This window comes from Panthera pardus, unplaced genomic scaffold (genome assembly GCF_024362965.1).
Source record: "Panthera pardus isolate Hobbes unplaced genomic scaffold, ASM2436296v1 HiC_scaffold_16, whole genome shotgun sequence".
NCBI classification, from domain to species: domain Eukaryota; kingdom Metazoa; phylum Chordata; class Mammalia; order Carnivora; family Felidae; genus Panthera; species Panthera pardus.
This window is the reverse complement of record NW_026526721.1, coordinates 135,298,202-135,311,726: the sequence shown is the minus strand read 5'-3', so window position 1 is coordinate 135,311,726 and position 13,525 is coordinate 135,298,202. Positions and strand designations below refer to the sequence as shown.

General features: G+C 39.0%; 1 protein-coding gene across 1 annotated transcript in view; it reads right to left on the bottom strand.

Annotated features, from left to right (window-relative positions):
* The window catches only part of KCNH8 (potassium voltage-gated channel subfamily H member 8), a 355,181-nt gene that overhangs the window by 97,763 nt on the left and 243,893 nt on the right, over window positions 1-13,525 (bottom strand). Inside the window, exon 7 of the mRNA XM_019434283.2 lies at window positions 12,882-13,089. Coding sequence (XP_019289828.2) covers window positions 12,882-13,089 — 208 coding nt within the window. The remainder of the gene's footprint in view (window positions 1-12,881; window positions 13,090-13,525) is intronic.

Here is a 13,525-nt window from a genome sequence, read left to right as displayed (position 1 = left end):
TGGCTGTGGCTAAACTTCTCCAATGGTTAAGAACCTTCAGAAGAAACGGATTAAAGGAGAGGATTGTTGTAGCATGTATATTATTGTACAAAATACAATTACACTCAAATGGTACAAAACCTGGAAAGAACAGAAAGATGAAAAAATGTTCTACTCACGAGTTAGGGCAGTTCTGACTGAGTCTCATGAATGGTGAAAGATAGGTCAACAGACTAAGGTATTATTTCTTCAACACACCCAAGTTGCAGGTGCAAAGCAGTTTTCTTAAAGGAATTGTAACTAAATCTTCTCCAGGTTGAAAACAATCTTAGAGATTATCTAGCACTGGAGCATTTTCGTTTGTTTTGTTTATCAGCTACCCATGGGAAAGCATCATGGAATATACAGACTATAACTTTATGCAATCTATTTATATGCAGGTATGAATTTCTGATCAGAGAACTATAGCTTCCATTCACTTTCCAAAAGGGTTTATGACTCAAAAGAACTGAGACTTGCTAAGAAGCAGTTTTGTATTTCATTTCCACAGAGGTAATTGGGACAGATATGGTTTGATAAAATTCATAGGTCATACAGTTAATTAGCAGCAGGGCTGTGGTTAGAACAGAGGATCCCAACTTTCAAGTTAAAAATTGTTCCATTATACCATATTCTTTTGCGAAATATATTTCTGAGGGCCATAATTTAAAGTTTGGTGTGACTTTGTAGACTGTCACATATCAATAATAACATATATTAGTAATCTATAAAATATATCTTTTGTGTAACATCTAGAGAAGTTAGAGTATTTAATAAAATAGATAATTTTTCTCAAATCAAGTGGCCAAAAAGAGTATAGGCATTAGGTAAGTCGGGGAGAAATTTATTAGCTCTTTATTTTTATTTTATTTTATTTTTAAAAATTTTTTTTTCAACGTTTTTTATTTATTTTTGGGACAGAGACAGACAGAGCATGAACGGGGGAGGGGCAGAGAGAGAGGGAGACACAGAATCGGAAACAGGCTCCAGGCTCCGAGCCATCAGCCCAGAGCCCGACGCGGGGCTCGAACTCACGGACGGCGAGATCATGACCTGGCTGAAGTCGGACGCTTAACCGACTGCGCCACCCAGGCGCCCCAATTAGCTCTTTAGATAATATGATTATCTTCCTAAAAACTCAAATTATTTAAAACTTAGATACATATTGACATATCTACACAATATTATTTCCAAGTCACTAGATTTTATTATACCAATAATAACTGGAACAAAATTAATTGAAAATGGAACCCACCCACATAAGCGCAAAAATGTAAAATAGTTAGAAATAAACTTAGTAAGAAATATGTGCAACTCCTATGAAGGAAACTACACAATTTCTTAGTTATGTAAGAAAAATTTTTTAAGTAAATGGAGATTGAGTACCCTACCTTGGGTGACAAAAATATCTCTAAAAGCATTACTTTCCCCAAATTAATTTGTGAAATTAACTCCAATTAAAATGCCATTTGGAAGGGGGAGTTTTTCTAATATTGATCTAAATGAGTAAATGAGCCAAAGTGGCCTCATTCTACTTGCTGTACCAAAATTTAAACAGCACAATAATTCAATTCTACAATACTGGTATAAAATTAGACTGTCAATGAAAGAAAAATGAAACCTAGTAACAGCCATAAGTATGCATAATAATTGAGTATGATTAAATGCCAAATTTAATTAGTGTGAATAAATGGATTATTCAATAAATGATACTGAGAAACTATTTGGACACTTAGAATATACATACATACAAAAGAAAAAGGAAAAGAAAAAAGAAAAGAAAAGGAAAGATCAGATCCAAGCCTCAATCGGCTATATTAAACTCCCCCTGATCACCTTTCTTTTCTTTAGATGCTCACATTACCTTTTGGGCTACCCTAAAATTCATGGCTCCAACTTTGAACTAATTTAAGAACAGAAACATCTGGGACTGGGGGAGCCAGAAACACATTACTGTCCCTAATCTTAACAACCACACAACTCAGAAAAGTGCTATAGGCTAGAAAGGAAGAAGTCAGAGGTAGGGATATTTCCAGTGATTAAGTTATAGGATCCTTTGGTAGGAGCTTAGAAAGTCAATGAGTGGTCAGCAAAGCATCATGTCAAAACAAAGGCTCCTTTGAGAAAATACTCAAAGGAGATTCCCTCTTCCAAAGTCTAGGTCCAGGGTAGGGCTCAAGCTAGTCGAGAACCAAGCATATTCCTCCAGGGCTGAGAGGCCAAAATGGGACTAGGAAGCAGCTCATTGGAGGGTTTCAGATCCAATGAGAGCTATAAGCAGTACCAACCCAAATTTATCTCCAGCTAGAAAATAGAAGCATGTTTGAACCATTTACTAATTCAGGAAACCCAGAAAAAGAATCAGGATAGGGAAAGAAAAAGAGTTGAAATGATTAGCCGTCTCTGGTATTCCTGTAAGAGTGAAACCATTGCTTATCACAGTCTTATTGCAAGAACTCGAAAATGTATTAAGAACTGACTTATTCACTGCTACAGCACACGAATTTCAAGACCCTAAATGAGGAATATGGCCTCTAATAGCTACATATTTGAATAGATATGTAATATTGTGATTTAAAATAACAAATATGTATTTGGAGAATTTTGTTCTTTAATTGTATAACTGGTGAGATGCTGTAAGGAAAGACAGACCTGGTGTACCTTATTTCCAAACACTGAATAAAGACTGACTTCAGAACTTCGTCCTCTTTCAATCTGAGTGGGATGATCTACTGATATGAGACAGAAGCCGTTGTTTGTGGTCCACTCATTTATTCCTGCATTTACCCAAATATATGTACTACGCATGGGTTCTCTAGATACCCACACCAAGACCCGTATCGTGGGAAGAACACAAAGACAAGAGTTTGTGACATAGACTATGTGCATAATGTCTCTCTGGAAAGAGGGAGACATACATTTATACATATATACATACGCATATATGCATGTATGTGTGTTTGTGTGTATGTTACTAACACAATGACCTGTCATAATTCTACCGCACTTTTCAGTTTGCAAACTGTTTTTATGTACGTTAGCTTTCTTGAGCTCACCCACCTGATGAGGGATAGAAGCAGAAAAATGTTCAGCTTTAGCCCGGAAAGCTGACCTATAGCCTGCATAGTTTTGATAAGGATCAGTGCTGGTTGCTACATTTGTTTTTTTTTTAGTTTATTTATTTATTTTTGAGAGCGAGCGAGCATGAGTGGGAAAGGAGAACAGAGAGGGAAACAGAGAACCCAAAGCAGGCTTCGCGCTGTGGCGCAGAGCCCCGACATGGACGTGGGCCTCAAACTCAGGACGACCTGTGAGATCATGACCTGAGCCGAAGTTGGAAGCTTAACTGACTGAGCCACCCAGGTGCCCGTGGGTGCTACCTTCTTAAAGGTCCCTTGACTGCTTGTACATCTCACGTATAGTTAATACTGAGCTGAACGATAAGCACCAAACCGCTCTGAAGAAATTAGTTTTACAAGAAGAAATTCAAAGAAACATTTATGATCTAATACTCCCTGAATTTCCCCTCCCCTTTGAGCACTAAGTGTATAATCACCAGCCTCATACAGCAGAAGTGCAGCTCTTTCTGTCTACGGGTCCTGTTCCCGGGCTACTTAAATAAACTAACTTGCACTGGAAAATGTCTCGTTGACCATTGTGCTCAACGATCCCACACACAACTAACTCTCTGACGTAGGTATTTTGTATTATTTCCATTTTATACATGAGGAGAATTTCTCATTCTTGTAGATTTACTGTGAAATGACACATGAGGTATCCCATATTTTTAAAAAGATGAAAATCATTATTATTCCTCCTCCTATGACAGAGTTTAGTAACTTTGACTAAGGTGTATTTTTTTTAAGCTCTGAATTCATAGAATATTAACAGAATACTAATAATGCGTAGTACAAAAAGGAAGGGTTATGAGGTAAAATAAATTTATGCAACATTTGGGTTAAATAAAGTTTATAATCGGTTTCTTTGGGATTTCTCTGAGTTCACTGTGCTAATTGACCTTGCCAGTCCTTCAGAATGGGATGGAGTGGCTTCATGTTTCAAACTTTATGACAATAGAACCATTTATTGCTCGGAGTATATGGTCTGACCCGTGAACGTATTTGGAAACTCTGGTACGAGCATATTCTGAGTATATTTCAGCTTCAGCATTTTCTAACTGTGAAGTGTGTCCTCTTACTGAGAAACCCTGGCAACCTGAAGTCATATTAACCCCCAGTCAGTTACCTGAAACCCAGAGGTTCCCTATCAAAGGATTGAGAACACTATGCAATTAAAATCTAATTTTGTGCTGCTTGCTCTCTAAATACCCAAATATTTTTATTTTTATTTTTTATTTATTTATTTTTTTTAACGTTTATTTATTTTTGAGACAGAGAGAGACAGAGCATGAACAGGGGAGGGGCAGAGAGAGAGAGAGACACAGAATCTGAAACGGGCTCCAGGCTCTGAGCTGTCAGCACAGAGCCTGACGCGGGGCTCGAACTCACGGACTGCGAGATCATGACCTGAGCCGAAGTCGGACGCTTAACCGACTGAGCCACCCAGGCGCCCCTATACCCAAATATTTTTAAACACACAAGGTCAGACTGCAGAGATCATTTGACTTCAGAATTGGACATTCTTTATTTCCTCAATTTTCATAAGCATGATTTACCATTAGACTTAGAAAATACGAGGGAAATCTGAATTTTAGGAATAAACTACTGTAACATTGTGTGTCAACTATACTCAAAAAAAAAAAAAAAAAGAATAAACCTTTTGCTCTTTACAGCAAGAAAGTAAATTAAATTTTTTTTTTCAGAAGAGTGAAATCTTGCTCTGAAAACATGAAAGCATTTCTGTCTTCTAGAAACCTTTATCAAAATAGAATAGAGCATTGGCAACGTTTTAAAAACTGATGGCATTCAATTTTAGTTTCTCATAACTACTAGTAATATAAATTGTTTCTAATGATATTTAAAGCACTGTGTTGTATTGCTTCAGCATTGAGGTTAATTCCTTCTCAATGGACCTCCCTGGTCCATTAGGAATGAACTAGGTCTAAATACATTCACAGATGTGATGAGGATTGAAAAAGGATAGGAATGTGGAAAAGGATAGAAAGGACTGACTTGTTACTGGTTTAGGACTGTTTATAAACCAGGGGTATTAAAGTCACAGAAATTCCTGAGACTTTAAAACCTTGCTACTCGATGTGTGGTGGGGAGACCAGCAGCCCGGACTTCACACCTGGTAACTTGTGAAACACGCTAGGTCTCAGGCTCTGCCTTAGACTTACTAAATTAGAATGTGTATTTTATTTCTTTTTTAAAAATGTTTATTTATTTTTGAAAGACAGCGTGAGTGGGAGAGGAGCCTAGAGAGAGGGGGGACAGAGGATCTGAAGCAGGCTCTGTGCTGACAGCAGACAGCCCGATGCAGGTTCACAAACTATGAGATCATGACCTGAGCCAAAGTCGGACACTTAACAGACTGAGCCACCCAGGCAGCCCTAGAATCTGTAGTTTAATACAATCCTCAGATGATTTAAGTGTGCATTAAAGTTTAAGATCTTGTGTTTAGGGGCACCTGGGTGGTGGCTCAGTTGGTTAAGCAGCCGACTTCGGCTCAGGTCACGATCTCGCGGTCCGTGAGGTTGAGCCCCGCGTCAGGCTCTGTGCTGACAGCTCAGAGCCTGGAGCCTTCTTCAGATTCTGTGTCTCCCTCTCTCTGACCCTCCCCCATTCATGCTCTGTCTCTCACTGTCTCAAAAATAAATAAACGTTAAAAAAAAAAAAAGATCCTGTGTTTAAAAACAACAACAACAACAAGCAGCCCGGGTTTCCCTCACCAGGGTCCATTTTAATGTCTGGAAACATTCATTTTAGTAAAGCTTTTTCTCCCCTTTCTCTATTTCATGTATTCCCAAGAACAAGAATCTACAGATAAGGGTTATCTAAAAAAGTTTTTATAATCGTTTATACAAAACCTGAAAATGTAGAGTTTGTCAATTCTACGTCCTTGAGGAAAAATTGGTATAGTTATTGAAATAACCAGCTCCCGATATCATAAGACCATTTTTTTTCCCCAACTGCATGAGGCTTGGCTTGTAAATTTTAAGCAGTTAATAACCAGAAAGCCTTTCAAATGAATCAGCTTTTATGATGTTTTATCCAACAAGGATCAGGAGATTTAGGATTAAAATTGTCAATGAAAATTTGAAAATGATATCTCACTTAGCTCACTTAATCCTTTTCTTCCCATTCTAGATTTCGGGGTTTTTATTTTTTTCCTTTCTTTTTTTTTTTTTTTTTTTTTTTTTTGGTCTCTGGTACAGATACACTTTTAGGCATCCACAGTGGATAAACGTACTCCAGCCAAAGGATTAAAAGATAAAAAAGCTTCTCTCTATTACAGTATACTCTCATCTCTAACCTTTGTAGCAGACCATCTATTTTCAAGTTCAGCATGTCGTAGCTTTAGAAATAGAGATAGCTTTGAGAAAGAATATGAGGATGCATTTCAGCTACAAATGGGAGCTACTGACCAAGAAGCAGTCTAGCCGAGGAGGCAGAGCTCGGGAAGCAGGCTGCCACTGTGATGTTTACGTGAGCATCACAGACTGTACTGTAGTAAGCAAGAAGCATTGATAATTACCACATCTCCATTTTTCAGCTAATTCCATTTGACATGACCATGTCTGAGAAGGGTATGATGATTCATTGAAGCGTTTTATTCTAATTAAAAAAAAATTTTTTTTAACGTTTATTTATTTTTGAGGGAGAGAGAGACAGAGTGTGAGCCGGGGGAGGGGCAGAGAGAGGGAGACACAGAATCTGAAGAAGGCTTCAGGCTCTGAGCTGTCAGCACAGAGCCCGTCGCGGGGCTCAAACACACAAACTGCGAGATCATGACCTGAGCTGAAGTTGGTCGCTTAACCGACTGAACCACCCAGGTACCCCCACTGAAGTATTTTAATAAATGTTTTTGTAAATTGCACTGTTTGGTTTTAGATGTAAGGGTACAGATGTTATTGTACAAGACATTTTTTTTCTCTCTTTTTTTTTTTTGGTGGTCTAAAATCTTCTGTGAGGGGGTATACTCCATCACGCATAGTAATGGAGAGATACAGAGATACACCAGGGTAAGGTGGGGAGGTCCTCCTTGCCCCCAGCACTCAGCATTTGAGCATGTGACCTAACCTTGTGGATTGGATTCTCCCTTCAGGGACTGTGGATCAGAAGCAAACAGAAGGTTAGGGCTCTCTCATAGCATCTACAAAGACAAAAGCATGTCTAGGCCATCTTTGCAAAATGTCAGCAGCAGCTGTGCTTCCTGCACTGGGATACGTGGAGCTGCCTTGGATCATGTTCTTTCCAAGTCTTGTTCTCTCTCTAACTCTCAGTCTGCATGTCCTGCTAATGAATTCCTTTTCTGATTTTGCTTGCCGCAAAGAATCACGACTGTGACAGAAATATCGCCTCTTCGTTAGACTTGAATCGTATTGCTATCAACTCTGCATAGCTCATCGATGTAAGTTTGAGCAATGGCTGCAGTCTGAGAACAGCCCCAAGTAAGCAGTAAGAGTGGAGGAGGTGGTTGTAAGTGGTGGTAGTTATCAGCTGCAAGAACCTACTAAGAACCAGACTATGTTACGTATGTCAACTTCAGTAACTCTAGAACTTAAAACCACTGAGGGCCAGTACTACCACACCCATTTTACAGATGAGGACGCTAAAGTTTCTTGTATAAAAAGTCACTGAAGTCATCTTGGCCAAAATCACATGCCTAGTATATCCCTGAAGCAAGATTCAAATGCAAATCCTTCTAACTTAAATCAGACTGATTATATTCTATTCTGTATCCTTAATGGAGCTCTTTAAGGACTAATTCAATGTCATTAATTGAACTTTACAACTGATACTTAAAATCATATATCCCTACCTTAATTGGGATGTACATAAATACTCGGGTCTTCTCACACATTTTTGGCTGGGTATTTATTTAAGTCTTTTTATGGTAAATAAGTAAAGACCCCCCCCCCCAACTACCACCAAAGAGATCATTCTGAAGTATTTCTTGGCAGCCAAAACAAAAATTTTAATTTAAAAAGCAACTTAGACTCTGTTGTGATAGGTCTCTTTAATGTATTGTTGAATCTTGTCCTTGAAGCACCGTGTCTAAGTTCCATAAAAGTGTTCCTTATCCCAACAAGCTTATAGGGTAGATGTTAAACTTGTCACCTGTATTAGCCTTGAGGGGGAAATCTGTATGTGTGCAATTATGAGGCTATGTGAAAATTACTAATTTTTCTGAGACTGACTCAAATATTAGGTGTGGGCTTTTTTATTTTGAAGATAGGCAAAAGCACACAATTTGTTGTTCGGCACTACAAAACTACAGCTAAACTTTAAGGGCAATACTTTTTTTTTTTTTAACGTTTATTTATTTTTGAGACAGAGAGAGACAGAGCATGAACGGGGGAGGGTCACAGAGAGAAGGAGACACAGAATCTGAAACAGGCTCCAGGCTCTGAGCTGTCAGCACAGAGCCCGACGCGGGGCTCGAACCCACGGACCGTGAGATCATGACCTGAGCCGAAGTCGGACGCTTAACCGACTGAGCCACCCAGGCGCCCCAGGGCAATACTTTTTAAGCCATTTCTTAATACCCTCCCCATATAAAATCGTAAGTATCACTAGTCACAGCTCATGGTACTTTCTTTATTAGAAGGAACTGTCATAATAAAATGAGAATGATGGCTCTAATAGCTACTATTTATTGAGAATTTATTAGGTGCCAGGCACAGTATAAAATGCTTCACATAGATTTCCTAATTTAATACTGGCAATCTTAATGAGGGAGGCACTACTATTATTGCCCTTTTATAGGTATCAAAAATGAAGCCAGCAGAGCAAAACATCTCCCCCTATTCTCTGGATCACTGCTTCAGAGAATTTTATGCTTCTCTGTAGCCTTAGGATGAAGTCCAAACTCTAAAGCTTAGCATGAATGGTCTTTAAAGATCTGGTCCCCGACTACCTGCCTCTTTAGCCTCATCATTTTACTACCCCATTCATCTTTTATGCTGCTTTTTAGTGAACTGTTTCATATAACCACGTTCCTGCTCCCACCCATGCACGTACCTCAGCATCTACAGAGACAAGACCTACTCATCCCTTCAAACTAGTTCATCTTGGAAAAGCCTTTGCTGATATTCTAGCCAGATCTAGCTGCTTCTCCTCTGTGCATGTTCCAGTTACAGAACTATCACACTGTCATATATCTGTTGAACTATTTGTCTCTTTTTCCTACTGGACTTTAAGTTCCATGACATTAAGTATAATATTTGTTTTGGTTTTCTCCAGTGCCTTACCCAGGACCAAGCAAGCATGCAGTGGGCACTCAAAAAATATTTTTTGAATGCACAACCAAATTTTAAGTGATCACCCTATTCATTCTTCTCTCAATCTCACTGCCTGAAAATATTTGCTACACAGCCATTTCCTAGAATTTCATAATATTCAAAAGTATTAGAAGGAGTTCTACATAAAGGAGTTAGGGTATCTAGGTTCTTGTCCCATGACTGTCATTTAGTAAATGAATGACCTTGAAGGTTGATTCATTCCACATTTTTCCCTGCGACATTTGCCATGTTCCAGGAACTATATACCACAGGGACACCACAGTGAACACAACAGACCATACCCTTCCAGCACGGAGCCTGCATAGCCTAGAGCGGGATTTCTCACGAAGTCTAAAATGCCATGAACCAATAAGCCAAACCTCAAATCCCTTAAAATACAGTAAAGAAGCACATAAAAGTAAAAATAACAGCAGGCAAATCAGTTCAAAATCAGCCTCTGGTATAATTAGTCCATGAGTATTAATTCCACCTTCTAAAAATAGACATAGATAAGTGATATTACAATCTTTTAAAAATATTAACTTTGCTTTGATCTGATACAAAATGCCGGAACTCTCTCTAACTCTAAGTAGTAGACCTGCCAGGGACAAAAAGTGGAAAAAATCATTTCAAGGCAATTAACAGTGACTAGAAAGGAAGTTCTATTTTATCCCTTGGGAAGACGAATCTGTTCTATACATCTAATGCTAGTCACAACATAAAGAACGTGTCTCTAATCAAACTTTATTTGTGTGAAGAATTTTTGATTCACGGTAATTGGACCAAAAAAGGTAAAACATAATATTAGTGTACAAATTACATAGTAAAAACTAAATGAGCCTAGACTCTCAGCTGCTTCATTAAAAGATTAGGTAGCAAAGGTCATAATTATTTAATTTGTGTCCAAATCTCAGCTGGAGAAGGTTTTGAATGAACAACGAGGTAAGTAATTTTAAGGGAAGGGAAAGTCCTAGTAGCCAAGCCTAGAAACCCAATATGGACAGGCAGAGTTAGCATACTCCCTTTCAGATTGTCTTCCAAGAGGTGTTTGGACAGGAAATCTAATTTTCCAAAGATACAGATTCAGTAATCCTTACTATAACTGAGTAAAACATACCAATTCTTTGACAGGCTGTGATCACAAGATGTGCTTCCTGACACATCCTTTTTCTTCAAACTCTTTGACATTGGATGGTTGCTGCTGATGGTTTATGTGGACACTGAATTATGACAAAAATAAGCACACAATACTGGGTTTGTTCTTCCATTAAAGTCATAAACATGGAAACTGAAATAGACTTTCGAGTTATATGGTGAGGTTTCTCATGCTCTAGGTGAGGAAACTGAGGCCCACCGAGGTGAATGAAATTACTGTAAATCTCGCAATTGGTTAGTGGTAGAGCCATGATAACAGGAGAGTTCTGTGGCCCCAGCCCAACGTTCTTCTCATCACTGTGTCACGTATTATGCTCTCTTTGTGGGTTGACTTCCAGCTCACAAGCTCCCATTCATTACACTGAACCACAGCACCAAGTTGAAGAGTACAAGTGGTAGGGGGCAATACTGAAGTCGTTCAGATGGTTGGCTTCTTTTTCTTGAAAAATCATTACTTCTGTGTGTTTGTGATGAGAAAAACAACAGCTAGTTTGTACTTCTGTAGCAGAACTGGTGTGCTGGAAAGGACACAAAAAAGCTTTCCTCATCTAACTAAATTTGAGAGCGTGAATAAGCTGAATTTCCCCATCTGGAGCCTCTCAGACTAGACTAGCCTTACAAATTAATATGAGTGTATAGGTCTGGGGCCCGAAGGAAATTAGGTCAGGCCCAGAAAGGAATCAGGTGGCTGACCACAAGCAAGAATTTTAATATGGATTCAAAACAAAGGGCAGAGATCTAATGCGGCAATTCACTGAATACCGTTAGGACTATATCAGAGCGTGTGATGAGGGAGCCTTCAGGACAAGAAAATAGAAAGGGAAACAAGACTAAAGGACAGAAAATGTCTTAATCCAAGTACAATCCAGACTTTGATTCTTCTTTTAATCAACTCTTCTCTTTCCTCACCATGCTGTCTTCTCCTCTCCCTCTCTCCCTCTCTCTCTCATCTCATCTCATATTGTCTTCATGTAGGATATTCTTGCTTTCACTCTGCAGTTCTAGTTCTCCCTTTACTTCATTTCTGAGAATTGAGATCCATAGCAAGGCACAGAAGAAGTACTTTGATAAGGAGAATAAAACCAGTCTGAGATGAACATTATTAGAACACAGTCCTTGCTTTGGTGTAGTTCAGGGTCAAAATTGAGACGTGTATGTAGGAGCATTTTTAGAAGATTTTAAGGAGAGTCTGTTTTCTTAGCGTCTCCAACTCGTTCTCCAAAGATATACTTTGAAGGCTTTGTATACTGCCATATAGCGAGAGGACGGCATTATGAGAACCAACCCAGGGATGTTCCAGATGCATCCTGCCATTAAGTGCTGGTGTGAAAAGTTAGAGCATTTTTCTCTCTCGGGAATCTCTTGTGGCTTCACCCCTGTGCAAAGGTCTGTGCTTCCAAAAGTTCAAGATTGATTTTTTGGAGAAAAGAAGTGAAGAATTTTCTAGCCAACCAAGAAACAGATTCTTTTGACGAAATGTCAGAATAAGAAAAAAAAGAATTCTACATGGGGTACCATGACAATTCTCTAAAGGCAATGACTGTGAGAATAATGCAGATATTTTTGGATAGAGGGTTATAGCCCTCAGAAGTTTCATTTTCTGTACAGTTCTTGTGGTTAGCATAAATTTAAAAATGTGTTCATGTGCAGAACATTTCAGATTCATTTATGCAGAATTATGTAGCACATGGAAAAGTCTCCCTTAAATTCCCACGTATAATGGGGACACAAAATTCTACAAATTATATTTGTAAACATCCAGTCCCCTCTATCATTACACGTTCTCAAAGTATAGTAGATATGGAAAGTGTGTTATTATAATGCACTCACTCTCTCTCTCACTGCAATGATTGGCCACAGGCCAGTTGCCCAGGGATTCAATGGTATTAGCCCTGCATCGGATATGTCAGATAAGATCACACATTACTTACCTACACTTCTACAGCCTTGCTGGTCATTTTAAACATTTAGCCCCTTGAAAGCTTAACCCATTACTCTCTCTCTCTCTCTTTCTCTGTCTGTCTGTCTGTCTGTCTCTCTCTCTCTATATATATATGCATACACACACACACACACACACACATATACATATATATGGATTTTCCAGAAAACTTTCTCAAAAGAAATCACTTGTATCATAGACCCTGTCCCCCTACACCCTTCCCCTCCCAGTCCCTAAAAAATATTAGACAAATCGACAGTCAGAGGACATAATTATGGAATCATCTTTCACTTCCTCCAAATTCTAGACAAGCTTCCTTTTCACTTAAAAATGGAAAATGTGACAAACGTAAGCCCTTACCAACTTCCCACTTCAGAAGGCTGTTGTCTTCCCTCTCCATTTTTCCAATGACATACCAGATACACGCCATCCAGTGTGCAAGGAGTGCAAACATGGACATGAGCAGAGTCAGGACGATTGTGCTGTGCTGGGAATAGCGGTCCAACTTCTGCAGGAGACGCAAGAGACGCAGCAGCCGGACGGTCTTCAGGAGATGCACGAGAGACACCTGTGGGAGGAGACCGAGCGGCACCGCGTGGCTCATGGGTTCACTCCGCATCATAGCGGTTGCTTTAACTTACAGCCATTCTGGAAAGTTCTTGAAGTCAAGCATAATCATGAGTCCAACGCGATGGTCATTTTTATGACCATGCCAATGTCGTTTCTTGACATAATGCTATCAAGAGGTGATAGGATAAAGGATGATGAGACAGTTTACTTTCTTTGAGTTGGTACTTATTTTCCTTAAGGTTTATCTTTTTTTCTCAACCTATTTGACTGAATATGATTTTGTATATTCTGATACACAACTGAAACACATTATGGTCTCAGGATTGAACATAAGGTGTCTCCACTTCTTACACACATTTTCTTTCAATTCCACGTCCCTTCCTCCATGCAGGAGTGACATCATAACAATAATTTAGACACACTGAACCCTGTGA